At 52.1% G+C, this 27,542-nt stretch overlaps 2 protein-coding genes across 11 annotated transcripts; both read right to left on the reverse strand.

The window, feature by feature from the left end:
* Window positions 1-1,764: 1,764 nt before the first annotated feature.
* On the reverse strand, window positions 1,765-20,167 carry WDR73 (WD repeat domain 73). 7 transcript variants are annotated; one of them, XR_003515905.1, is made up of 11 exons: window positions 20,077-20,167; window positions 19,460-19,527; window positions 19,045-19,133; window positions 18,877-18,942; window positions 17,565-17,653; window positions 16,862-16,926; window positions 13,367-13,531; window positions 12,700-13,059; window positions 11,111-11,403; window positions 8,858-9,606; window positions 8,009-8,142 (listed from the first exon to the last, which is right to left on the reverse strand). XR_003515905.1 is itself a non-coding variant. In XM_027571912.2 (9 exons), exons 1-9 carry the CDS (start codon window positions 20,115-20,117, stop codon window positions 11,168-11,170), a joined length of 1,179 nt encoding a protein of 392 aa, XP_027427713.1. In that variant the 5' UTR covers window positions 20,118-20,167; the 3' UTR covers window positions 9,619-11,167. The 7 variants fall into 7 exon arrangements, 2 of the variants coding, with proteins under 2 accessions (XP_027427713.1, XP_027427714.1); XR_003515907.2 differs by lacking the exons at window positions 8,009-8,142; window positions 8,858-9,606 and adding an exon at window positions 1,765-2,757; XR_003515908.1 differs by lacking the exons at window positions 8,009-8,142; window positions 8,858-9,606 and adding an exon at window positions 6,525-6,543.
* An 887-nt stretch (window positions 20,168-21,054) lies between these two features.
* Window positions 21,055-24,082, reverse strand: NMB (neuromedin B). 4 transcript variants are annotated; one of them, XM_027570539.1, is made up of 3 exons: window positions 23,822-24,078; window positions 23,017-23,189; window positions 21,055-21,325 (listed from the first exon to the last, which is right to left on the reverse strand). In XM_027570539.1, the coding sequence occupies exons 1-3, from the start codon at window positions 23,976-23,978 to the stop codon at window positions 21,281-21,283; spliced, it is 375 nt and encodes a 124-aa protein (XP_027426340.1). In that variant the 5' UTR covers window positions 23,979-24,078; the 3' UTR covers window positions 21,055-21,280. The 4 variants fall into 4 exon arrangements, with proteins under 4 accessions (XP_027426340.1, XP_027426337.1, XP_027426338.1 ...); XM_027570536.2 differs by having other exon boundaries at window positions 21,064-21,320; XM_027570537.2 differs by having other exon boundaries at window positions 21,202-21,320; window positions 22,840-23,189; window positions 23,822-24,082.
* Window positions 24,083-27,542: the final 3,460 nt, after the last annotated feature.

Genomic DNA, 27,542 nt, shown 5'->3' on the forward strand with positions numbered 1-27,542 from the left:
AAATATGATTATGTAATGAGTTTTTTTAATGAACACCAAAGAACTTATTCAAATAAGTGTTATCTGTCAAAAGCAGTCATTCTGATGGGCTGTGGGCTTTACATGTTGTTACCATTATTGAAGACACTGAGTTTTCCTGTAAGAATTATCTTCAAACCACCTTAGAAGGCCCCCTATCAGCGTATTTCCGGCACAGAGTAGTGTCCTGCACATAAGCAAGGCTTAATAAACACTGACAGAACGAGCTTGTTTGGGCGCCTGGGTGGCTCAGTTGGTTGGGCGACTGCCTTCGGCTCAGGTCATGATCCTGGAGTCCCTGGATCGAGTCCCGCATCGGGCTCCCTGCTCAGCAGGGGGTCTGCTTCTCCCTCTGACTCTCCCCCCATCTCATGTGCTTTCTCTCTCATTCTCTCTGTCTCTCAAATAAATAAATAAAATCTTTAAAAAAAAAAAAAAGAACGAGCTTGTTTGTTATCTAGCCCGATTGATCACTTCTCTTATCCATGAGACTTGGCTCTGCCCAATATCTGCTCTCTGAAAACAGATTCCCTTCAAAGGATGTCAATTTGCTGCCACTGAGGAGACTTCAAAGAGCCTATTTTGGGGGATAGTTTTCAAAAAGCTATCCCAGAAATTTGAGTTCAGGATTTTTTTTTTTGTAAGGCCAGGAAATAAATCTGATATGTATTATTTTAAATCATTTCACTCTTCTGAATGAGAACGGTTCTACTTGGGTGGAAATTCATCATACTAAAACCAGCGTGGCTATGCATTATAAAAAGACTTTGGAAATAACCAGATTCCCTTTTGGAAACTTGCCATCATCCTTCTTTGGAATGGAACAAGGAGATTGAAATAGAATATCCATACAATTTCATCTCATGTGTATTTTCCCTAGCAAAGTAATGGGAAGACTGATCTGGAGACTGTAGATCTTTCTTCCAGATTTTATAATCCCTGAAGCAATAGGACCTGCAAGACCACGACTCTCGGTGGTTCCTGCAGTTAGTTCTCAAGGGAAGACTAGAGCAGGGAGTTAGCATGAGCTGACTCACATGGAGAAGCTTCCCAGGGAACCAAACGCAGTATGTACTCCTTACAAGGTTTGGATTTTGATTTGAAACTAGTCATCCGTTACCTTGCTCGAGAGTGTTTTGATTTACCTTTTTGTCTGCCATGGTACTCGGCATGAGCAAAGCTCCGGGGGCTTTTATTTTTAAATAAAATAAACTCAGACTCACAATCACGGCTTCGAAGTTTCTGAACCAGGCAAGCAGGGTGGCTTTTGGAAGCTGCCTCCTTGGAAATCCCTCAAGATGAAATAATAATGAAAGTTCTAAGTGGGAATGCCTGAAATTCACTTTTTTTTTTTTTAAGATGTCTTTGTCAGAGAGAGCGAGAGAGCGAGTGCACAAACAGGGGGAGTGGCAGGCAGAGGGAGAAGCAGGCTCCCTGCTTGGCGGGGAGCCTGATGCAGGGCTCAATCCCAGGACCCCAGGATGGATCATGACCTGAGTTGAAGGCAGATGCTTAACCGACTGAGCCACCCAGGCACTGCAAAATTCACTTCTATTATAACGTTGCAGTAGATGACACACAGTCAATCCAATTATGCGTTGCAACATTTTAACTGAATTTTTTTTTATTTTTTTTTAAGATTTTATCTATTTGAGAGAGAGAGAATGAGAGATAGAGAGCACGAGAGGGAAGAGGGTCGGGGGGGGGAGCAGACTCCCCGCTGAGCAGGGAGCCCGACGTGGGACTCGATCCTGGGACTCCAGGATCATGACCTGAGCCGAAGGCAGTCGCCCAACCAACTGAGCCACCCAGGCGCCCCCATTTTAACTGAATTTTAACTGAAGCTCTTGCAAAAATACTGCCCCTTATTTTCATTTACAGATAGCTAGAAATAGGAGGTGGGTTTCAGAAGCTAATCCTGCTAGTGGAAGCCGATGCAAGTATGTTCACCCATTAAATAAATGAATTCCAAGCGCATCCTGAGTGGAATAATCAAAGGGTGAGCCATTTTCATCAGGTTGTCATAGACACAGCCCCGGGGCAGAGGCTTTGTGAGGCTGAGGGCCCCCAGGGCTGCAGGTGACCTAGCCCCCCGCCCCCCCCGACTCAGCCCAGCATGGGAGCCCCCTCACTGGTTTTGAGAGCTCTGCTCTGCCCCCAGAGAACTGACCCTCTCCCTTTACTTCTCGCCAGGACTCGAGCCTCCCAGTGTCCTCACAGCTCTGGGAGACCTGTCAGGAAGGCAAGGCAGAACAAGGCCAGCTCGGCCCGCTGCATATTCAGGGAGGCCGGCCCTGCGCTGAGCCCTTTGCTGAGGGGGGATCCTGTAACCATCACAGCCACCGCAGGTGTGGGGTCACCGCGCAGAGCTGGGCTTTGGGCCCTGATGTGACTGCACCATGGCGGGGGCGGGGGGGAGGTCCTGATCGCCCTGTTATCAGCCCCCAGCTGCGCACTGCTGGGAGCCACAGCGGCTCTGGGGGTTGGCCTGTAAAGTCCGTACACAAGGGAGTGATTGTGTGTGCTCAAAATGACCCTTGAGAGTCCCTTCCATAGCCTAGGAGGCAAGGACAGCATCTCTCTTGGCCTGTGAGACGCTCCTGTGCTGAAGGCCCATGGGGGCAAACGCTGCAGGAGCCTGTCTCCCACCGCCGCTCTGGACAGCTGGGCCCTTTCACCCAGGGGCCGCGGGCCGCCTCCCCGTCCGGGCCGTCACCTCGCTGCGCCCCGTGTTCTCATCTGCAACACAGGGAAGGGCAGAACAGTCACTCCTGGTTCCCAGGTCTGATTCCCCAGACACCTCGCCATCATTCACAACCCGTCACTGTGAGCCCTGGGCCAGAGCGTCCCACGGCACTCGGCTAAATAGGAAGGGTTCTAAGTCAAGGAGCACGCTTAAATTCTTAGCCGCTCCCCTTCACAATATCCTTCAGTAGGATGTGGAACACCAGATTTGTGTGGGTTTAAGTTTAAAATTGTTGTTTTCAGGATATTCATAAGATTGTGCAACTGTCACCACTATCCTATTTTAGGCCATTTTCTTCACCCCAGGAAACCCCAAATTCATCAGCAGGCACTCCCCAGTCCCCACAGCCCTCATCCTCTGGCCACCACTCCTCTCCCTTCTGTCTCTCGGGACAGGCCTGTTCTGAACGCTTCCCGGAAACGGAGTCCTACAGTGAGTGGCCTTTTGTGACCGGCTCCTTCCCCTCAGCGTCCTGTCTGCAGGCTCATCCACGTTTGTGCCAGGAGTCCGTGCTGCAGGCCTCCTTCCGGCCTCTGGTACCCCAGCACACGGGCGGGCCGCACTGTTAGTGCCGTCATCAGCTGGAGGACATCATCGGCTGGCTTGTTCCCTCTGTGCTTATTGTGAGTCACGTTGCCATGAATGTTCGTGTACACCTTTTGACAAGTTTTGTGTGGACACATGTTTTCAGTTCTGGTGGATAAATACTGAGGAGTGGAATTGCTGGGCCATAGAGTAACTCAAGGTTTTAACCTTTTGAGGAAGGGCCAGCCTTCTTTTCCAAAGAGGCCGCACCATTTGACATTCCACCAGTGGTGTACGAGGGTTCAGATTTCTCCACATCCTACCCTCTGCCAAATCAGGTATAGTCTTTTTTTTTTTTTTTTTTTTTTAAGTCATCTCTACACCCAGTGTGGGGCTCGAACTCACAGCCCCAAGATCAAGAGTCGCATGCCAGGCGCCCCTAGTCTGTCTTTCTGGTTCTAGCCATCCTGGAGGGCATGAAGTGATGAAGCCAGGTTCCGAACGTACTGCGGACTCCTGCACGGTGCAGGATGGCAGGTGGCCGTGTGGGACCAGCGGGCCCTGCCCCGCCCACTCTGAGCCTGGAGAGCCCCCCCCCCCCGGCCCCCCACAAGTGCGCAGGTGCTCCGGTGTGTGCCCGTGGGCTCCGGCCACACTCCCCACCTCTCAGGCCCAGTGTGCACACGCCAACCGCATAGCCTGCCCTCGAGAGCACGGAATGGAAGAGGGTGTGCAAGGCCCTGGACGCAGGCTCTGGCCATTCGGACGGGACGTTCTGGGTCCCGGGTGCCCGGAAGATAGCCTGGAGGAGGGGTGTAGGCTCTGTGGGCCCAGAGCCGAGGTCCGGGGCCTTCTCACCCCTGGAAAAGGGCATGGCTAGAGGAGGGCTGGATGGGGCTGGGCCCCCTAAAGCACCGGGCCCTGGCATCCACTTTTTAAAAAAAATGTGTGATAAAACATCCGCAACATAAAAGTTGCCATTTTACTATGTTTAAGTGTACAATTCAGTGGCATTGAGTACATTTGCATTTCTGTGCAGTTATTACCACCCTCCAACACCAAAACTTTTTCATGGTCCCAAACTTTTCAGTGAATCCGTTCCGCACCAACTCCCGTGGCCCTGCCCCAGCCCCCGGCCACCACTATTCTGCTTTCCGTCTCCGCGAACTGGCCTGTTCTGGGTCCCTCGTGCAGGCAGCATCACACATCTGTCCTTTGCGTCTGGCTTACTTCCCGGCACCCATTCTGCGCACGTCCAAGGAGCGGCGCCGGGCAGAGAGAATCGGCACCACCTCACGGACCCGCTATGCTTCCCGGAGGAAACGCCGCGCAGAGCGGGGCGGCGGTCAGACCCGCGCGCTCTTCCGGGCCCGGAGGAGGCCGGCCGCCCCGCAGCGCGACATGCGCAGTAGCCGCCTCCCGTCTGCGCTCTCCCTCCGAAGCCCTCAGCGCCTCCCGGGCTCCGCGCTCCGGCACGCACGCAGGGCCGTCACCGAGCGGCCCCAGCCCGTTTCTCAGCCTATTTCCAACTTGCTGTCTCCCCAGGCTGGGGCTGTGCCCCTTCTCGCTTCCCTCTGCCTGGAACACCCCACCCTCCCCTTCGCCTGAGGGAAGGACACAACTCAAATATCCCCTTCCCTGATCCCACTTGGTCTCAGCCCTCTGTGCTCCCAGATCACAGGACCCCTTCCTCTACCAGGGGGTCCTTCATCCCGCCCCCGCCCCCCCCCCCCCCCCCCGCGGGCCCGGGTCTGTACGCGTCTGGACCTCCTATCCCAGCAGGCAGCAGGGGGCCTGGCGCACAGCCCTGCTCCGTAAGTGCTGGGACCTCTAGCCTCCCCGCCTGCTCCCACAGCTGTGGGACACCCGCTTCCCTCCCTGACCCCAGCGACTGGACCGGCTGACCACAGCCAGCCACAGCCAGCCCGAATGGGAGGACGGTTCGCGTTTCCTTCCTTCACGCACACTTTACTGGCCGCCGCCGACCACGAGCCTTAGGCGGCTGGTTTCCTCCTCCCCTGTGCTTCTCTCTCCACACGGGCTCGTGCCAGGGCTCCTTCCAGACTTGTTCCCGCTCCCCAGAAGCCCAGCCTCACACACGTGGGGTGCCCTTGGCCCTGACTCCGCTCTCCCTGCGGACTCCGAGGGGAGACGTGCAGCCTGGCTCGTCCCGGGGAACGGACTGCGGGCCCTGCGCCTCACGGCCAGCCCCGAGCCAGCCGGCTGCGGCCGGGTGGGGCCGCCTACCCCGGCCTTCCAGAGAGGGGCGGCGGCGGGAGGCAGTGCCCGAGAAAACGGGACACGGCCTTTGAGAGCATCCCCGACTCCCCTCGAGGGGCCTCCTCCGGCCTGCCCTTCTCCTCCTCGACCGCGGCCCACTGTTCTGGAACACACCCTTCTGAGCACACACAGGCGCAAGGGCTGCCCGCGGCGGCGGTACTCACCTGCGCTACTTGGCCGTGCGCTGTGTTTCTTGCTTCCTCCTTTTTAACCTCTCCACATCTTTCTCTTGCGTTTTGAATTTCTGTGAGGCCAAAGCAGTTCCCGAACGCTCTCTCCCTTCCGTGCTGAGTCTCCACCGTCTTTGCCCAGCGCTGAACTGGAGCGGACCCTGTGCCGACGTCGATGCGCATCGCGGATGGTCTTCGGGTCCCTCTCGGGGTTCTCTGGGGCTTCTTCCTAGAGTAGCTGAGAGAACCCGGCGTTCCTCCCCAGGGACTGTGTAGGTTCCCAAAGGAATATTCTGGAAACTGGAGGTGAGGATGTGTAGCTGCCCCACAAACGGGAAGCACAGCTGTCATGTGGTGGCAGGGGCCACACGCCGTGAGGCGATCGTTGACACGGTGCTGCACAGCCAACGCTGCGGGGCGTGCGTGGAGGGCAGGGACGCTCGGGGGGGTTCACGGACTCGCAGCACCTGGAACTTACTCCAAGTGCAGATTCTCGAGCTGCACCTCCTAATGCGGTGACTTGGCCAGGTGGAAACACATTCCCCGGAATTCATTTCCCTGTATGTTTCCAGGTAGAGAGCCCCAAGGGTCGTTCTGGGGTGAGATTTGGAGGAATTGAAGTGGCAGCCATTTTTTTTTTTTTTTTTTTTTTTGGACGCTTGGGCCCTGGAGCAGGTGCATCTGTAGCTCACACTGGCGCTTTTGTGCATGCAGCGCTCTATGTTCCCGCGATCCTTTCGGCTTCCCCCGGGCTTTGGGCTGCAGCAGGTGTTTTTAGCTCCGCGGTGAAGGGTGCAGTTCCTCCTGCAGGACACGCACATCATCAGGACTGCAGACAGCGAGACTGCCCTGTCCCGGCTGGTCCTGGCTCTCCCTTCTTCCATCTCCCTTCCCTTCCCGGCTGCCTGCCCGGGAGCGGGGGGTGGGGGTGGGGGGGCCAGGCTCCAGCCGCAGACACGGGGACAACAGCCTCACAGACTGCTGGCCCAGCTCCCCGTTATGTAAGGTCAAGCCTGTGTGTGCGTGTGTGAAAGATCTCCTGCTGGCCTGCCCCTCTCACGAAAGCCTGGCTAATACTCCTACCGACCAGAAACCCTGGAGCTCAGCAATCCGTTTTAACCAGTCCTCTAGGTGATTCTGACACATGTGGAAGTTTGAGACCCACCGATGCAGGGAAACTTTTTATAGCTATGTGAGCCTAGAACCTACCTTTTTACATCTATATGAGGACAGTTTTAATATAGCTGAATTTCCCAGAAACTCTACTATATAAAACTAGGGAAAAGAGTACATTCTTTTGTTCAGAACTTTCCCAAGTGTTTAAGTAAACTCTACCCCTCGAACTCACGACCCCAAGATCAAGAGTCGCACGCTCCACTGAGCGAGCCAGCCAGGCGCCCCTTACCAGTTCAGAAAAATCATGTCATCGACTCTCTGGTGTGAGTCACAAATGCAGCACACCTGTATCAGTCCCGAGTTGTAGCTGTCCTGTTCTCAATGATTTTACAGAGCAAGCATCTGATTACATCCCTCTGCAGAAGTGTGAACGTTTATGTATTGGATTGTACACATTCTTTCGTAGTTCTACTCGTTTTGAAATTGTAAGTACTCAATTTTCCCTGTAAAATTTTATTTCAGTAAATGGGTGTTCACAGAAGGCATGTTGCAGCTGACAGTGTTGAGGGCCACTGTCTTATATTAATAACTGAGTTTGAGCGAGTGTGTGTGTGTGTGTGTGTGTGTGTGTGTGTGTGTGTGTGTGTGTGTGTGTGTGGTGTCTACGAGCACAGTTTCTGGGCCACATTTTGGTATTATGATTATAGGAATTGGCTAGTTCCCCAGATTTTTTTAAATGAAAATGTCTCTAGTTGGGACACCCGGGTGGCTTAGTTGGTTAAGCATCTGACTGGCTCAGCGTCCTGGGATTGAGCCCCGCATTGCATTGGGTTCTGCGCTAAGTGGGGAGTCTGCTTCTCCCTCTCCCTCTGCCCCTCTCCCTGCTTGTGCTTTCTCTCTCAAATAAAATCTTAAAAAAAAAAAACAAAACTCAGAAAGAAAATGTCTCTAGCATGAGAATTTGCTGTTCTTTAAAAGTTTGAAAAAAATTGTAACCACAAAATTGCCCCACCACCAACGTCCTTTTTGGTGCTAGTCCTTCGAGTTTTAATTTTTTTTTAAACATTTTATTTTTTGACAGAGGGAGAGACAGCGAGAGAGGGAACACAAGCAGGGGGAGTGGGAGAGAGAGAAGCAGGCTTCCCGCGGAGCAGGGAGCCCGATGTGGGGCTCGATCCCAGGACTCTAGAACCATGACCCGAGCAGAAGGCAGATGCTTAACGACTGAGCCCCCAGGCGCCTCTCCAGGTTTTTCTTTCTTGAGTATTGGAGAATTCAGATTTTCTACTAAAAAGTAGTTTACAAATATCAGTTTTTAAGAAAATTAACTGTATCTTGAGCTTTTCAAATTAACATAGAATTTTACACATTGTTCTCTTATAATCTTTGTTTTCTTTTTTTTTCCTTTTTCTTGCTTAATTCGTAGAGGTTTAGATGTGGTGCCAGTCATCTGTTTGTCCTCAGGTCCATCCCGGTTCCGTCCCCCCCCCCGCTCTGTACTGCAGGTGCAGGCTACCCTGCTGGTGAGCTCCCGTCACAGCTGGGCCAGGGCACAGGCAGGCTGCGGGAGGGCCGAAGGAGAGGAGCCAGGGGACCTCTCCCGTCTCTGTACTTCATGCAGTCTTTGGCTGTCTCCTCTGCAGTCCCAGCCCCGGCCAGCAGGATTGCCCAGCAGGATTGCCGTGCTCCCCTTCCCACTGGGAGGCCCCACTGTTCACCTCTGGTCACACCCACACCCCACCCCTTTGTCCCTCTGGCTAACCTCCTGCTTTGCTCCTCTCATGGGTCCCACCTTCCCCTGCATCCTTTCAGATGCCTCATAACTGAATTCCTGCAGCTGAATTACTCGGTGTGGGTTCAGTCTTTCTAGCTGGACCTTGACTGACTGATAGGCATTTTATCACTATTTTTCAGCAAAGCAGCTTTTGAATTCATGCATCAATTCTACTATTTTCTAACTGACTCATTTCTGCTTTTATTTGGTGAAATAATAGAGCTTAACCTGCGGTATGCTGTAGTATTTGCCAATTTCTGTGGGTAAGTATTTCCATCATGGCTGATTTCAACAGTGTGACGTCACTAACAGAGCCAAGAAGAGCTCTACAGGATCAGTTCTCACGGGGGAGTGGGGGGTGTGGGGAAAGGACAGAAAGAAGACTTTAGAAAAATGGTAAAAATGATCACATCCTGAAACTGAATATTTTAAATTAAACTTCTCCAATATATAACACTCCCTCAACTTCATTGTTAAATAAATAAAAAAAAACATTTCATTTGAAAATTTCTCAGGTTTTTCTAACTTCAAAATAATTCCTAAGTGCTATGAATTGACTTGTGCCCCTGCCCCAAATTCTTATGTTGAAACCCTAACCCCCCACGTGACAGTATTTGGAGCTAAGGCCTTCAAGAAGTAAGTAAGGTTAAATGAAGTCATGAGGGTGGGGCACTAATCCGAAAGGACTGGTGTCCTTGTAAGAGGAACAGAGACCAGAGCGCTCTCTGCAGGGCTGCAGAGCGGTGAGCACACAGTGAGCACACAGAGATGGTGGCCCTATTAAGCCACCTGAAGAGGATTCCGAAGGAAACGTGCTGGCACCTGGGTCTTGGACTTCCAGCCTCCAGGACTGTGAGCAGCGAAGCTTCTGCTGTGTGAGCCTTTAGTCTGTGGTGTTCTGTTAGGGCGGCCCGAGCTGATGGATACAAGTGTGCCCACTGACGGCCAGCAAGCCAGAGCCCATGATGGTCACAGAGCTTGTTTGGGGGACAAAAAAGTTTTGGAACTAGAAGTGGTGATGGTTGTGCAACACTGCGAATGCACTTAATTCTACGGAACTGTACACTTAAAAATGAAAAAGACTGGCAAATTGTTACATATATTTTAACCACAATCCTTAAAAATAACATACCCAAACCACCAAATTGTACACTTTTAATGGGTGAGTTGTATGGTATGTGAATTATATTTCAATAAAATTATTTTTTAAGAACTCAGAGCCCAAACTGACGAGTCATCAAATAATTTCAAAAGCAAACTTGCTGAAAATTCCTTAACAAGTGTGCCAGTGAGAAATTCTATGTAACAGGAATGCAGGTACACTTTAATATTTGCTATGGGCCACCAAAAAGAGACGTCCGTTGGGTCTACTCCCCTGGGAGGGCGCGGGCAGGTGTGGGAAAGCACCACCCTGGCGCAGGTGTTGTGTCCCAGTACGGACCACCCAAGAGAGGGGCCATCTAATCTCTGCGGCAGGTGGCACTGGTGAGAACACCTATCTCCCCACCCCAGTTATTCTCATCTTGAGAAATATTTGCCCCCAAACATTTAAATACATGAGGAGTCTCAATTTCACACATCCAAGAAGTAAAAAACTACAAGTAGAGAACTACAAGTCAGGATTTTTCACTTATCAGACTGGCAAAGGCCAAAAAGCCACTAGGGAGACTTGGCTGGTGAGGGAAGAAAGACGGGCAGACCCATCCCTGCTGCCGTCACAAAGGGCACAATCTCCTGGGAAGGCACACTGGCCGTATTTATAGAACCTAAGAACGCACGGATCCTCTGCCTTAGCAATTTTAATTTTAGAAATGTATCCTACAGGCTTTTGTTCATGGATACAAACGTTGTTCACGCTATTTATAACAGTGAAAGATCAGAACATTTTCAGTGCCATTTAACAGGAGACTGGGTATACAAATTATGGTGCGACTGAACACCGGTCCCACCCCACGTACCGCCGGGGGCAGGAACCACTCTGCTACTTTTGTGTCTCCTGAACTGGGTCATCAGGCCACCTTCATCAGCTGTCCAAAGCAGTAATGTTTTAAATTTGGCAACTTGGTAGATAAAAAAAAGGGCATAATCTTGTTTTAATTGTTATTTCCTTCATTGCTACTGGGGTCAACATTTTTCATGTTTACTGGCCCTTTTACATTTTGAGTTCTGTAAAAATTAAGTTCATAAAACGCGTTTACAACATTTGTTGTTTTTTTCTTCACTCTTGATATTGTGAATACAGACAGGAATAAAACACTGTCATTCTACACTTGGGGGGAAATGGGGCTCCCGGCTCTAACAGGGGCTACCAAATATTTATTGTGCTATGCATCCTGGTTTTTAATCCATCCCTTCTAACTTTCCCAACAATCCTGAGAGGTAGCTCTTATTATGCTCATTTTACAAATAAAGAACCTGGGGGCAGAAGCTGGGTGACTTGCCCAAGGCCACTTGGCTGGTAACAGGGGCCTAAGTCAGTACCTTGGTTCTACAGCAGCTCCTCCTCTTCGTCAAGGCCTGGGCAGGAAGACGCTGGAGTCAGCAGGCCGCACGGAGGTCCACCCAGTCCCACACGTGCAGAGAGGCGTCGCTTGCTGCCGATAAGAGAGTCCGTGGTTTGTGTGGGTGCCAAGTGTGGGTAGTGACCAGTGGAGCACTGTCTATCCGGCTGCCCTCCAGGAAGATGTGACCTCTGTGAGTGAAGAGAGGTTCTACTTGGCTCCCCACTCCATCCCAAGATGTGGCATCATAGACCTGGACTGTCCCATCAAAACCTAAGGAAGAATGAGAAAAGAGAAGATTGACACTGGAAAGTAATTTTTATTGTTTGTTTTTTAAGTCATCTCTATGCCCAAACATGGGGCTTGAACTCATGACCCCGAGATCAAGAGTCCACACTCCGACTGAGCCAGCCAGGCGTCCCTAAAGTAATTTTTATAGTTTGCTCTTCGGCACCAAAACAGGTTATAGGATGAGAAATCAAGTAATAACAAGATGCTTAAGGCCAGGGGCACCTGGCAGGCTCAGTCTGCAGAGCATCTGACTCTTGATCTTGGGGTCATGAATTTGAGCCCCACATTGGGTGGCGATTACTTAAAAAAGAAAAAGATGCTTAAGGCCAGCTGAAGGGCACATAAGCTCCGCCCTCGATGTCGGCAGCTGATGACTCCATAGGGCAGGTGACAGTGTACTTCTGCTGTTCATCTGGTATGTGCCAGGCCCGAGGCCAACCCTGGACATGCGTTCTTTTAATCCTCACAACTGTATGAAATAGGTACTATTATTTTCCCCGGGGAAACTGAGGCTTAAGAGACTCTTTCAAACCTTTTCCACGTGCCTTAAATTCTAATCCCTCTGCATCTGGATCCCCGTCAGCAGATGGCCTTGCCTCCTGCTTGATGGGGGAAAACAGAAGCCTTTACGGAGGAGCACCCACATGTCTCCCCACCACCTAGCTACACCCACACTCACTCCATCCTGCTGTCTTCTTGCTACCAAAGAGACAGTTCCTCCACCAAGCTTGGTTCTTTTCTTCTGCTCTTTTTGGATCCTGCCATTATCAATGATCTTTTCTTACTCTCTCGACTATTCTTTCAACCTCTCCCCTTCCATGGGTCCTTCCCACTGACTTTTAGATACCCTCATTATTAGAGACCCTCAGTCAGCTAGAAACTGCTGGGCTCTGGCCGACCCAGGAGCCTGCTGACCCAGCAGCTTGCTAGAATTCGAAAAGCAAGCAGACCAAGAAGCACTTCTGTGATCCTCTCACCTCCTCCTGGTACTGCCCCGGGACTATCCTAGTGCCTCGCTATCTGCAGGCCTCTCGCCAACCTCAGCACTGAATTCCTGCTCAGGTAGGAATGCCTGCTACCAATGTCAAAGTTCAGTAGCTAGAACGGGGAAGGGCCTGCCATGGAAGAACCTGGAGGGTTGGCCTGGAGCTTCTCTGGGAGGGACTTTCACTTCTGGGGCCAGATTTATTACGGGGCTGCAGGCTCCTTCCTGAGCACCGTACGGTTCCCTGGGAGAGAGAGCTCAAGTAATAGACACAAAATACTGCTCAGCAGTACCTGAAATGGCCAAACAGCTGTCCAGGCCTGGCGCCCAGGTCACTCGCAGCAGCTCTGGGTCGGGGCTGGGTGCAGACACTGAGCACTGGACGGAACTCACAGGATGGCAGAGATCCCGGGGATCCAGAAGACAGAGTTGTCCGTCTGAGCCAAGGCTGGCAATGCTGGGCCCAGGGCCCCGGCCCCCAACTTCAGCACACCACCTCCCTCCAGCAGCCCCAAGGTTGGGGCTGACATTCTCTGATGGCGCCCACTTCTGGCGGATGTCGACAAGCCCCAGCCGGCCCGAGGAACAGCAGAAGGCAAAGGTGTCTGCATCCAAGACCTGCAGGCTACTTAGCTCCTCACTGTCACTGACCCCTGGAAGACAGAGGGTGACAGAGAAAAGTGCTGGAGTCACAGGAGTCTGGCTGGTCACACACCCCTTCCTCTGGAAGCTTCCCACCAACGCCAGGCACCTTGCCATGCTCCACCCAGCTGGGATGCTGCTGGTCCTGGGACTGCCTCTTCCAGCCCCAGAACGGAGGCCCCTTGAGGCTAGGGCCTGCCTCGCATCCATCTGGTTTCCCCAGCACCTGGCCCGCGCGGGTGAACTCAGTTCTTCACACAGCTGAGGAAGACGGAAGTGAGCAGGAGACGCCAGGCAAGGGGTGAACGGCTGTGGTACCTGAGGTGTATGTGGTCTTCTGCGATTCCAGATCCACGACCTTCAGACTGCTGAGCCTCACCCCGTGGAGCACTCCGGGTGCCATCGAAGAGAAGACGGCCACCCTGGGCCAGAGACTGCCCTCCTTCTCCTGCACAGCAATGGTGCTGACGGCTTGAATGACGTCTGGGGGAAGGAAAGCACGAGAGGCTAAAATCCGGGATGCTGATGAAGGCCTGAAACGTTACAAGGTGAAGGCCAGCCAGCAGTCTTCCCTTGTACGTGTAGAAGGTCAAGGAGGAAAGGGGGCTGACAGCTGGCAAGAGAGGACATGAGACATAGACGCCCTGGATTACATTCACATTTCTGAAACTGTCAGCAGCACTTTAATTCATTTCTAATTTGTCTTACAAACAGTTTTGCAAACAGGAGATAATGAATCATAGCAGCCATCTCAAAACCCCAAAAGCATTCTGGCTTTTTATAGTTTCACAAAGAACAAATAATGATAGAAAAAAGCGAAGAACACACTTAAGATGTCACTTACACCTTAAGTGAAAATAACAGGTACAGAGTTCATGAACTAATAGTATTTCTTCAAACACATGTTCCATGACCTCAAGCAACCTGCGGATGCCTAGCCGGTGAAGGTCACAACACCCACATCTCCAAATGGAAACCGGGCAGAAGGGCCCACATCGTTGTTGCACCGAACGGAGGAAGGACACGCCTGACCTCAAGCTGCATCCAGTTTCAGGTGTCTGCTCAGCTTGCTTGGATCTCACCTCTGCATTCTACGCTGGAGGCTTCTCTTGGTGGCAGCTGCTTAGAGCCATTTGCTGTACAAACTACTTAATGGGAGATATGTATTTCCATTTTATATTTTCTTGCTCCAAGAGAGGCTCATCATTTGGTCACCACATTCTCTGAAGAAAACAGACATCTATCTACTTTTTTGATTCTAAAGCACAGGAGAAAGACTGAGGAAGGAATGGATGAGAAGGAATACTAACATGGCTCGGCAAGCAAGCACAAGGCAGCGAGCCCCCTTGAGACTGTTCCCATCCAAGGAGGGCACAGGACACGTGTCTGGGCTGGGCTAGAATGCAGAAGGCCCCTGGGTGTTGCTGCAAAGGCCCAAGGACTCCCAGGGCCCTCGACCCGGACTTGCTGAACTCCAATCATTCCTTCCACACAGGCTGCGGAGGTTTGGAGCAGACAGGACAGCTGAGCCCTGGGACTAGAGTTTATCTCTGGGGAGTGCCGGCGAGGCTGTGATTCAAACCCGCCCAGGCACAGCGCACCTGCCTTTCCTGGGCCACACGTGAGCAGCTCCCTCTTCCCTTTCCACACACTCTTGAGGGGCCTGGAACAGATTCCCCAGGGCCTACCGCTCTGAGCCAGGGGATGGTCCTCAGATATGATCTGTCCTCTGATGGGGGAAAGGAGGCGGCCAAGGGAAAGCCTTCAAAGACCTAATTTCAAAGATGCGGTGGAAAATTTCAGAGCCTCCTGACTGGAGAGTTGCTCTGTAATTATAATCAGAAAGAAATTCAGCCTTCCTCCTCCTCCTCTCTCTGGTCCGTGGTAAAACGCCCTCCTCCGGGGAATCCATACCACATTTGGCAAACCAGCCCCAAACGGAGAAGAGAAACGACTAGGAAATCAAAGCAAAAGACACAGTGAGACACCTCTAAGAACTTGGCCATAAGAGAAGGTTGTGTCTGCGGATTCACCCAACACAGAACAGGTCAGAGCAGAGGTACGCACACTCCCTAAGGAGTCAGAATGGTGCGCACACCTCCAAAAGTGAGCAAATGTATTAACACATCTAAAGGACACTGGTGTCCATGAGAGGGGGCTGTCCAGCCATGGGGACGAAGAAAACACTGGGGCCTGTCCAGGGTGGAGGGAGCCACACCGGACTGAACATTGAGCTTCAAAGTGGATACAGCAGGTGACATTCAGCTGAGACCTTTAGATACCGTAGTCATCCAACTCAAAGGTTTCCACAGCCCCAGTTAGGAGAGAAAAGGCCTCAGACGCTACTCCAGGGGCCTGGATGGCACCAAGGCCTGGGCAGCAATACCTTCCCAAGTTTTATACTTTGTGCCGAAGACCGCTTCCGAAAACACAATTTGGAAACCTCTGAGCTGATTCTTCTTGTTACGGTTTTGTTTATCACGCAGTCTTCGATGAGGTCAGGTTTTCCATAGACAAACAGTAAGGACCTGGAATGTCCAATTTCAGGGACACTTATTTTTTTTATTTATGAACTAATAAAACTGCATTCTGGTTTACAGCAGTCTTGTGAGTCTGGTGAGTGCGTCTGCCTCTATCAACAGATTCGTTGAGGATGTGCTAACAAAATCAGGTTTTTGAGACATCAAAGCTGTGGGTCAACACCTGGACTTTGGAAAATTCACCTTAGATAACACTACGCTTTTCCAGCTTCTAGGAAAACAGCTGGTCAACCTTCCCCAGGCTCTGGAATATTCTGCACTAGTATCTAGGGAAAGAGAACTCTTTATCTTATTTGCTACTCTCATAGGCGTGTCAGAGCAAGCCCCCTTGGGCTATTAGCTCCCCTGGGGCTGGGGCTATAGTATGCCATTTATCCATACTTGGGTAAATGGCATACTATATTGGATGTCTGGATAAAAGGCAGCTCCGGGCGCCTCCACATGGTTAGTGGAGACTCTGCTCCCTCTCTTCTTTCAGCAACTGCTGTCCCACATGGCCTGTTTTTAGGCAAAGATAAAAAACTACAAGTTACTGGCGTAAGGACAGACGTGAAGATCAATGGAACAGAACTAAGAGTCCAGAAATAAATCCCTGTATTTATGGTTAAGCAACCATCTGTCAATAAAGGCACCAAAGCAAGGGGCAGTTCCAAGAGCGGTGGCCTGTGCCTCTGAGGCACACTTCCATTCTGGCCAACAATGCTCTAACGGAAGCAGGGGTGGAAAGGGCTGAATCAGGGCCGCCCGCTCTTGGTGCCTGCCTGGCAGGGAGCCCCACAAACCCACTGCTGGAGAGAAGGCTATTCCGCGTGAACGAATTCCCCTTCCCTCCTGAAGGGAACAGGGTAACACGTCCGGCTCCTTTTCCCATTCCCCTGTTAGGGAGGAGACTGACTTCATGAAGAGGGAGACTGGTAGGCTGAGCCTCTTGCTCCCTCATTATTTCCCATCCCCGAGATGAGCATGCCTACAAAGCGAGGTGACCTCCTTGCCTCTGCCCCCGCCTGGGGGAGAGGCACGGGGCACGCCAGGTTCTCTGTCCACGACTGGGTAGGTGAACTGAATTCCGGAAGCAAGTTGCAGGAAGCTCCATCTGGGAGCTGTACACCACGCCGTGGTCGCTAACTCATTTTTGCCCATGTTAAAGTAGACACCACATTTTAATTCCCACCTGGCTCTGTGACTACTTCTTACCTGGCTTAGATTAGGGGGTAGGGGTGTATGGGTATCAGGCTTCCCCACAACCCAGCCCTACCAAGTCAAATTCACTCACCACTGTCCTCTGTGACCTGCCACACATGCAGGTAAGAACCCGGAAGACCAGTGGTTACCAGCAACCTATTCGTAACAGACAGAAGGATCAGTCCATTCCTTATACAGTCCAGTGAGCTCACCCACATACCCCCAGCCTTTTCCCTTCCCGGCCCACTCAGCTTGGGACCCCTACACTCCCCATACCAGGAAAGCTTGCTGCAGGAAGAGATCATCAAGACCAGCCATCCTCATTTCACAGATGAGGAGCAGGCTCACTCCACTTGAGGGACCGACCCAGAGCTCCTGGAGGGCCACGGGACTGAGCCCAGGCTTCCACAGGGCATGATGTATCTGAGAGGGGACACCAGCATGGAGCCTGAACACACAACCCTAACCTGGAGACTCAGCCTCTGCCAACAGAGCTGTCAGTCCCAACTACCCACCACCAGTGCTCTGAGAAACTAAGGGCATCCTTCTACTCTCTGTTCCCTGGAACAACTCCAGCGATCTAGGGGTTACATTAGTTCAAAGGTCTGTGGTCTGTGTGGGACCATCAGGTTACCAAACAACGAGGGTTTCTTTTATATTCCAAATCTGGGTGTGTGTGTGCTTGTGTGCTGAGGGGGTAGGGGTAGATGGTGGTGCTAAAGAGGGAGGACACCCCTGACAGCTCCAGCCACTCCATCCTGAATGGAAGGTCTGGGTCACAGAGCTGACCATACCTGGTGTCTGGCACGTGCTTCAGATCAAAGACAGACGTGTCTGAAAATCCTCCGTGGCACACCTTGAAATCTCTTTCTGGGCATAAGCCCTAAAATACAAAGGGGCGGCCCATCAGAGAGCCTGCTTTCCAAAGGAACACTTCGATGAGCTCTAGGTCAGACGCCAGCACGAAGCCCCTCGCTGACAAAAGATGCTTCCCCCTGCCGGGCCTTGGTGTGCTGCTACCTGTAAATGTTGGTCTCAGCTGCCTACACAGCTTCCCTTCCTTCCTGCACATCCAAAACCCTTCTCCCAACCTTTCCCCAGGCCCTTTCATGAGAGCACAAGTGTTACACTCCAGGCCTCAGAGGAGTCACCGAAGCTTCATAGCTTCATCCAAGACAGCTGGAACGTATCAGTCAACTACCCTGTCCCCATTCCTCCTGCACCTCCCACTGGAAGTCAGGTGGGTCCTTCTAGCAATAAAAATGTAACCACCACCAATTATCCAGTGTTCACTGTGTCAGGCACTGTGTTCAGTGCTTTATCTACTTTATCACATTGAACTCTTACAACTACCCTGTCATGTATGTACTGTAAAGACCCCTATTCTAAAATGACAAAACAAAGGCACAGGGAACTTAGGCAACTTTTCTAAGGTCACACAGGGATTATGTTGTGGATCTGAACCCAAGTCTGTCTAACCAAAGTTCATGCTCTCAGCCACTAGACTCCACTCTCTCCATATGAGGGACTGGAAGCAGAGAGAAAGCAGGCAGCCATAAGAAAAAAAAGAGGAAAGCCAGGCATGAGGTAGGAGGTAAATAAGATGTCTCCTCAAGGCTCAGTCTGGGTGAGTGAGCTCCTGGCTCAAGCCTGAGTGGTGGGGATCGGGGAGCTCAAGAGCACCAGGCAGGAAATCCCCCCCAGGGCAACAAAGGCCAGGCTGTCCTCAGATGAGATTGAGTGATTTTATAGCAACATCACACAGCTACCCACTCTTTTCTTCTTCACACATTCTCTTCTCTTGGCTTCTGAAACACTGCCCTTTTCTGAGACTCCTACTTCAAAGACTATTCCTTCTTAGTATCTGTTGTGGGTTCATCTTCCTTTAACCATTTCTGCAATGTATTCCCTAAGGTTTGGTCTTTAGACATTGTCTGCTTTTATTCCTTACACACGACCACTGTCATCCTAGGTGATCTTAATCATTCTAAGGGCTTCAACCACCCTCTATGCTCTAATGGCTCCCTAAATCTATTTTTGATAAAGTAAAATTGACCTCTTCCTCTAGGAGCCCTCTGTAAACCTCAGACATCCTGTAGCACTTACCTCTGGTGCATCCCTGCCTCCCCGTGAGACAAGCAGGGCGGGACCAGTGCTTGTGCCTCTCTCTGACTAGTATCCAGGACAATACCTAGTAGACAGAGGAACTCTCTAAAGGTTTAATAAATGAATAAAAAGTAGACATGTATACTCAGCGTTTGTATTTCACGTTACCTGGTTTTCTTTTACAGAAAGTCTGAGAGGTAGTATCAGATGAAGGATCTCGTTTTTTTTCAGGCTTTCATAGCCAGCAACAAAGACTCCTGGAAAAAGAAGCAGAAGTAGCTGCGACAAACTGCTAGAAAGATCCTGGACCATGGCTGCGTCTAGAAATTTCACCAACACCTCCAAAGCAAAGATAAATTCCTCCACCGTTGGTATGCAGCCTTGTATTGGGGAATGGAAGGGATCTAGATCTTACTAAGAGGAATGCTAAGTGCTGACGGGGCTGAAATTGCTACAAGACCAAGAGGAGGCCTCAGACTCCCAGAAGTGTGGGGTTGGGTCCCTCCCGGCTTAGCTAGCAATAAGAGGTCCAGCCTGAGGAGTAAGAGTCCATCTCCTTCAGGGCCAGGCACGGCAAGATCACCTTTGTCACCAATCCATTCAAGGACTCGAGTGGCTCCCGAAAGGTCGAATGCATGGAAATCTTGGTACCTGCATGATAAAGACACAACGTCACACGGTGCATAGCACTCTACATCTGTTTAAAACTCTGAGACGGCGGCACGGTTCGGTGGGTGGCGGCCCAGGCTCTGGAGCAAAGCAGACCTGGGAGCAGGTCTTGTTGCACATTTTAGCCCCCGTGTGACTGCGACCAGGCCGGTCATAGTTATCCCTGAGCTTCGGTCCCCATCTGTAAAATGGAACTCCCAGAGCACCTGGGCTTCCCAAGGCTGATGTGAGAAATCACTGAGATAATCTGCTCAAGGTTTCACTCAGGCTGGCGCAAAATAACGGGTCACTTGGGTGATTATTATCCTCCACGACCACGGCTCCTAACTGGCACACGCTGCGCCCACGGGGAGGTGCCGCTTCCCAGACGCCGGAGCCCACTTCCAGGCGGAGCGCTCGGTGTGGGCCCCGTCCCACTGCTAGGCCGGCCCAGCCCACACCGGGGCTCCCTGGGCGCTCCACCCCGCGCCAGTTCGCCCAGCCCCGCCAGCTCCAGGACCAGGGCCCATGTCCCAGGCCCACAGCATTTACAAGCGCAAGGATTCCACCAGCCAGTCCTCCGCGGACTCCATGGCAACGCCGCTTCCGGTACCCCACTTCCGCCTCTGAGGACCTTCCTCGGCAGGCGCGGCACTCTCGCGAGGAGTGGGCGCGGCCGGCTCTGGCCGCCGAGGCGTGGTCCCACTCCAGGGGGCGGGGCAGAGAGGAGCCTGAGCGCCTCCACCAGCGCGCAGGGCCCTCGCCCGGCTGGGTCCGGGAGCCTTAGGGCAAAAGCTCCGGGGGGGAAAATGACGTAAGATCAGGGGTTCCCAGGATGTCAGTTTCGGGCGGGGCCTCGGGGACCAAATACCCGCCCGTTTCACGACCGAATATTTGCAGATCAGAGGGTCAAGCCCAGATAAAATACAGGATGCTCGGTTAAATTCGAATTTTAGATAAACTAATGAATAATTTTTTTGTGTATGTCCATGCAGTGCTTAGGACATCTCATATGAAAAAATTATTCATTGTTTATATGAAATGAGAATTTAACTGAGCGTCCTGTATTTTTATTTGCTAAATCTGGCAACCCTACCCAAGGCCAGAGAAGAGAGTAAGCAGACAGCGAGGTCTGGACCCTAGCTCGGCTCACTCCCTTGTATGCCCTAGGCACTCCCCTCAAAGCCTGGCATGGGGATGAAATGGAATGGGGTCAGCAAAACCCCATCTTGTAGTGGAGGCAGCTCCCTCGTCCAGGCGAGGAAACATGAGAGACCTGCCTGTGCGGGAAGGTGGCAGAGGTGAGAGTAAGAGCCCAGCACCTGGCCCAAGACCTGGGGGATACAACAGGCACCGAGTACCTGCTTGCTGAATGAGCGACTGAATAGGAGTCCCGAGTAGGCTGGTGTCATGAAGTTTTCTTGGCTCTTTCGAGCCAGCTCTGTCTCACTGAACATGCCGTCCTCCAGCCCCCTTTCCCTCTCGTGCCCTCAAATGTGGCTGGAAGGAGAGGCCCAGACATTCTACATAAAGAGCAGGTTTTATTCACAACTTCAACACGGAAGCAACAAATACAGCAGGGACATAATTTGTGTCTGGATGGGCAATATTCCTGGCGACACAACCAGAAATCACAGTAATGGAGTAACAGATATTTGAGCCCAGGGTTTACATCCAGATGGGGCCACCGCCAGGGTCCCGCTCAGCACCTTCCCTGGGTGGGCGCAGTCTAAGTCACGGCGGCGTCTCTTCCTCATTAGGGGCATCCCTTCTGCAGCATCTGCACCAGCGGCCTCCTGTACTGAACGGGAACACACAGAATTGACCTGGGCAGAGGGGGCACATGACAGGGGCGTCCTGCCATTCCTATGTGTGAGGCATCCGCAGAGGTAGGCAGGGGCAGGCTCTCTGCTCCGGCAGGCCCCCCTGGCACCTTTCCCCCTGAAGAAGGCCTGGAAGGGGTCGGGGCAGTCGTTTTCTCAGAGTGCTTGTTGACAGTCAAGGAGATCATGGAAGTACAATCCACGTTATGTGCCTGGCCCTGGGCCAGCGTCAGTGTTTTCACTCCCCGCCCCCAGCTCTGCCCCAGACCTCACTTCTGAAGCCCCATCCCCCAGTGCTAGGTACTGCTTCCTGGGAGGTTCGCTAGTTGGTCTGCATGCTTGAGGCCTTCGAGACTGACAGCCCCAGAGGTGACATCATCTCCCTTCAGACTCAGCCAGCCCAAGCTGCTGGCCCTTACATCTGAGGTCCCCAGGGGCTGGGGGTTCTGTGCATGAGGAGTGCCAGGGAGGTTGACTGAGGATGGAGTTGGACCTTCTCTAGGAAACGCCCCTCCCTTCTTTCAAAATGTAGCATTATATGCTAGGCACAGTGGGGGATATGAAGGTGAGTCTGTGACAGGTGCTCCCAGGGAGCTCACAGACTGGTAAGAGCTCCTGTTTACTAAGTGCTTTCTATGTGCCAGGCAACACGCTGAGCTCATGACACAAATGGTCCCATTTAATACAAGATGGGTGCTATCCGCTACCATCCCATTTTATAAATGAGGAAGATGAGGCCTTTAAGGTCACACGGCTACAAAATAGCTGGGTTATGAGCCTAGCTCGCTGTCACGGGAACCCACATTCTACCACACTATGCTGCCTTCTGGGCATCGTAACAAAGTACAAGGGAAGGTGGTGTGGGCCAGGGTCAGCACCAGGAGCAGGGAATGGAGGAGCTGCCCTCCTGCCAGGCTAGAGACCAAAGCTGGCTTGGCTCTAGCTTTGGGGTCAGTGGTTTACAACCAGGGTAATTTTGGCTCCTGCCCCTTTCCCCTCACAAGAGCTCTGGCAATGTCTGGAGGCCTTTTTTTGTGGTTGTCACAAATGGGGCAGGGAGGAGGGTGCTCCAGTGAGTAGAGACAAGGGATACTACTAAACTTCCTCCAGTGCACAGGGAAGCCCCGACAACAAAGAATTATCCAGCCCAGAATGTCAGGAGTACTGAGGTTGAGAAACCCTGCACTGAGGGTCACTGAGGCAGATGAGCGACTGGGAAGAGCACTGGTCGAGTTGAACAAGGTCTGGACTCTGTCTTGGATGCTGACTCTTCTCCTTTCTGGGCCTCAGGGTCCCAAATGTAGCCACAAGTACAAATGAGGCACAGCAAAGGTGGATGGCTGGAGTGGGGCAAGTCTGTGTGTGTCGGGGAGGTCCTGCTGCAAGAGGCTGGCTAATTAATCCTAGGCTGTGACTTCAGACTGGGGACTAGGTGAGGGGAAACTTCTTTCCTACTTCTTGCTCTGTGAGGTTTGCTGGGAAGGTCAGTTACCTTTCTTTGAAGTCTTCTCCTTTTGACTCTGGATCACAAGGAAAGCCTGAAATCCCTGGCTTTCTGGGGCCCATCACACCTCGGGGGCGGGGTGCTCTCACACCCGATGCCCAATGCTGGAACCAGCAGCAGCCCTGGCTGGGCCTCTCCTTGGCCTGAGGTAGGAGCTTGGCTCACCTGGGGGTGAGGTGCTGGGCCGCTAAGGCTCATGCCCAGAACTTTCTTGAGCAGGAGGATCCTGGGCAGATCATGACTCAGCTGCAGTCTCTGGTCCCTCAGAGAGATGTGGGGAGCTGTCCCCAAGAGGAATGGGCTGGGGGTTTCCAGACTCTTCTTGCCCATGAAGTGACCTAGAAAGGAGGTGCCAAGGCACAAGGAAGTTGGGGAGCGAGGATTCTATCCCAGTGGGAAAGTTCCCCATCTCTCCCAACTTTCAGTTCTCATGAGATCCGAGGTCAGTCCTGCTCCACCTCCTCTCCAAGGAGACACAAATACCCCTGGGTGGCAGCAAAGCCTGTACCTGGGCTTCTCCTGAGCAGGCAGAGATGGCGGAGAGGGTGGTACAGCTGGGAGGAGGGTAGATGGCACACGGCCAGGGAGAGAGCCTGCCAGTAGTGCTGCCTGCTTACAGGAGAGACAGGAGAGGGCAAGGAGGAAAGTGGAGGATGAAGAGGTGTCTGGAAGGTGGAGGTGCAAAGAGAAGACACACCAGAGGTTAGAAGAAGATTCAGCAGACTCTTGCCTAAGGCAAGGGGCACCGGCTGGCAGGCAGATGTAGGATACGACCCCAGCTCTGCCTTAACTGGCTGAGTGATCGCAGCCAAGTCACCGGACTGTCTGGGTCTCAAGTTTCCCATCTATTAGACGAGTTCCAGGGTCCTCAGCAGCGCGGACATGAGTGTCCGTGGCTGAGGAACGGCCTGAAAAGGAAAATGGGATCAGAGCAGGGTGAGGGGCGCTTGCCCGGGGCGCGAAGACTTACCGGTGGCCCAGAGGTTGCCCCGCGGGTGCACTCGGATCTTGCTGGCCCGGCTGCGGGGCTCTGGGGGATCCCAGCTCAGCGGCGCGGCGCCCGCAGCGAGCAGAGCGAAGAGCAGGAGTCCGCCGAGCAGCCGAGCGCCCCTCGCCCGCAGGGTCATGGCTGTACCCTCGCCACTCCCCCGCCCCTCGCGCGCTTCGCAGCCGCTGAAGCCGGGGCCGCCTCCTTCCCTCCATTTAAACCCTCGCCCCTGGCGGGGCGGAGCCTGTTCCGAGGAGCCCGCCCCTGGCGCGCTCACAGCCGCCCCGGCCCCGCCCTCATGGGACGCCCCGCCCCGCCCCGCCGGACCCCGGGCGCTGAGCACTTAAGCTCCTGCGCCCGCGTGGGCATCGCCTCCGCAGGGCGTCGGCGTCCATGTGCACCACCATCCAGCGGAGGACCCTGACCCGGGGCAAAGCCCGTTCCCCTGGCGGCCGCCTAGCCGCTCCCACTGGCTTTAGGCCCACGAGTGGTTACTTCGCCTCGGAACCTCTCTTTACAAGGGTAAAAGTGTGTGTGTGGGGGGAGACTGGCGCTACAGTGCCCAGCAAAGTGCCAGGCACTAGGCTAGCCGTAAAATGCCTGTCGGCCCCTCCCTCTGAGGGGATGTGACCGTGTTCACCCTGCTCTCTGCCCTCTCACGGCCACCACTCCCCAGGTGGTGTAGAAACCACAGCAGGTGCTCGGGCTGGCAATGCAGAATGATGGATGGTGAGAGAGTGAGCATCCCCCACCCCAAGAATGGACGCTGTACTGGGAGGAGCCTGGCCTAACACTTGGGCAGGAGGCAGATCTCTTGGGTCAGGGAAATGGAAAGAGCACCGGACCAGGAATTCATATATAAACTGTGTGACCTCACTGAACCTTTCTTCAACTGTGAAACAGTAATAACCATGTTGCTCTATTTGTAATAATTTTACATTTTTTTAGCACAATTATTTTGTGGTAGGAAGGAGCAGCCCTATAGGACTGGCCTCTCACACCCAGCACTCTCCTCCTCCCAAGTCCACACTTGCCTTGGAAAGAACTTTGGGGTCAGTGCCATCACTTAATGAGTAAAACAATGTGCTCCAGAATAATACATTTATTTTTGCTTAAGTGTTTTACTCAACACCAATGTTCAGGAGCACCATGCTAGGCACAGGAGGAGCGGAGACAAAAGATCATTCCCTGCTGCCAAGGGAGTTAGCATCTCATTGGAGAAACCGAGTGCCAAAGGAGTGAATGATGCAGCGGGGTGCAGACCAACCCGGGATTCTGGACTCTGCACAGCGTGGCTGTGACGGAACCTACTCCCCAGTCTGGCTCGATAATGTTACCTGGTATTGCCCTTGCACGTATCTGGCTCAGGAAGGCCAGCTAGCTCTGTGGATCACCACTCTAAAAGGGGAAGTATATAGCAGAGGCTGGATGTCATGCTGAGTTCCCAGGAGCATGACACACAGGACAGGGACACTCCATTTCTGGCCCTGGCTTTTTCCCCAGCCTCCTTGCTTCTCATCCCCCACCCTGGCATTTACACCTCTGTGCATTCTTGTCACTGCTCAGCCGTGGTATACAGATATAGCTCTTATCACCTTCCCGTAATAACCATTCCCTTTGTGACCCCCCTCCCTCTCCTCTGGCCCATGGACGTAGAAATTAGTGGGAACACACGGAGCTGGCATTAATTGAGTGCTGCTTCACTGCAATGCTTGAAGGAACCTTATTTGGTAGGTTTATCTCTCATTTTATAACTGGAAACAGGCTCAGAGGTTGAGTCACTTGCCCAGACGTTACACTAGAATCAGACTTCGGGTCTGTTTGGACCACTCTATCAGGCCCCCAAAGTCACGCAGGGCAGATGCTATTTCCCTAAACCACATCCACTCCCATTTTATCATCACAAGTGTAAACATCAAGTTGGTTTAGATTTCTCAGGGGAGAAAGGGAGCAGGCACTGAATTTAGAGTCTGCCCTCACTTCTGCAGGGTACCCTGGGACTGGGAGTTCTGCTCTGACCAGTTCATTTATACTCCAGCCAAGCCTCCTGTCACAGCCTGCATTCACAGCTCCAAGACTGACCTCAGGTGCCCCCAGTGGCATCATTTTATCTGTCAGGCTAGCACAGCAAGAGGCCTCAGAGGACCCTGGAGAAAGAAGCAGGGTAAGCAGCTCCACAGCTGCTATGAAACACTGTACCGGGAATGAGAAGCATCAGGCCCAGCAGAGAGGGTGGCTGGCCCAAGACAGCACTTCCAAGCTCGATGTCCCAGAGAGCGTGCCAGGCTCTGAGTTTGAGTAAGATCTCAGCCGTCCGCTGCCCGTTCCCCAAGTGTACTGTGATGGCAAGGGAAGTCAAAGGGCCTCCATCCCACTGGGAAGACTGACAGTGAGTCCAGCGGAGGCCCACAGGGAAGCTCTTCAGTGCTCACACTGGGCCCTTCTCAGGTTTCTACAACCTTCAAGGATAGCCACAGGAGAATCTACACAAGCTTCACAAGACAATTCTAGAGATGATTAAGGGGTGAAACATACATGGCAACTCCTGTTATAACCAACACCAACAAAACATTTGAACTGCACCATGGTTTTTAATCAACGATTGCTTGAAATAAAGGACATGTGTATTACTATTTGCTATATTTTCATCAAATCGGAATCAATTATAAGTAACATCTTTTCACAACTGAATCTTTGCTGTTTTCCAAAAGTACTTACATGCATGCTCCCTTGATCACCAACACTATTTTGATGTAGTAACGACTAGTATTATGCCCATTTTATAGATGAGTTAATTCAAGTACAAAGCAAGTTAGTTGCAGAGAAACTACACAAATGGAGCAAAACATAGTGGACTTGACGCACATGAAAGGTGCAGAGGACAACAGAGGAAGCGAAAAGCAGAAATTTAAATTAGACATACATGAGTCTGGTGAAAAGGAATGACAACAAATACAGAGCTGCTCAGGAAAGGATGGCATAAAAATCACGCCCCCCACAAACCTTTGCGCACAGATCTCCACCTGTGTGGACTCGGAGGATGAAGAGAAACATCCTGAGATATCTTGGGTCCTGCTCTTTAGTTTCAGAATGGAAAAGGACTGGACAATCAGGAGAACGGCAGAATCTTGAAGAGGAGAGTCAGGGATATAGGATACAATTTCCCAAAGTCAGAGGGAACACATAAGAATTAGCTAGAAAATCAGAACATTCACCATTAATGAGGAAATGTACCAGAAACTGAAATTGCCAAAACACAAAATATTTTTTAAGGCAATATTCAAAAAAAAGGAGAAAATACCTACATCTAACAAGAAAGTGATGACAAATCCCACCAGTGGCTAAGGGACCAGAGCAGCCGCTGCTCAGCTCAATGGCACAGGTGCTCAGGGAATTTGTAAAAACCTAAGAAAGTGACGAGCCCCAGGCCCAGTATTCATAATTATTTGGGTAGGACAGTCATGTATTTCAGGGGACATTCAGTAACTCAAATTAATACTCTTTAAACTCCAAAGAGATCTAAATGCTTGGAAATCTGTCTGAGAATCTATTTCTAACAGATTTGCTTATCTGAGCGAGTCCACAGAAGAACCACCTAGAGTCTCTAAAGAATTCCCAAGGGCCCTGCAGCCGTGGGATTTATGCCAAACGAGAGTCTCATTAGATATTATAAAGGTGCAAGGACTGGGTTATGACACCCAAC

This window comes from Zalophus californianus, chromosome 6, assembly GCF_009762305.2.
Source record: "Zalophus californianus isolate mZalCal1 chromosome 6, mZalCal1.pri.v2, whole genome shotgun sequence".
In the NCBI taxonomy this organism is placed as follows: domain Eukaryota; kingdom Metazoa; phylum Chordata; class Mammalia; order Carnivora; family Otariidae; genus Zalophus; species Zalophus californianus.

Coding starts and splice junctions, on each gene's coding strand:
- WDR73 (XM_027571912.2), bottom strand. CDS start 20,117: ATGGAGTCCGCGGAGGACTGGCTGGTGGAATCCTTGCGCTT. Junction 13,532..16,861: donor GCAGGTCACAGAGGACAGTG/GTGAGTGAATTT, acceptor TCCTTCCCCCAG/ACGTCATTCAAGCCGTCAGC. Junction 13,060..13,366: donor GAAGACCACATACACCTCAG/GTACCACAGCCG, acceptor TCTGTCTTCCAG/GGGTCAGTGACAGTGAGGAG.
- NMB (XM_027570536.2), bottom strand. CDS start 23,978: ATGACCCTGCGGGCGAGGGGCGCTCGGCTGCTCGGCGGACTCCTGCTC. Junction 23,190..23,821: donor GGGCAACCTCTGGGCCACCG/GTAAGTCTTCGC, acceptor CCTCCTTTCTAG/GTCACTTCATGGGCAAGAAG. Junction 21,321..23,016: donor GCCCAGCACCTCACCCCCAG/GTGAGCCAAGCT, acceptor CGTTCAGTACAG/GAGGCCGCTGGTGCAGATGC.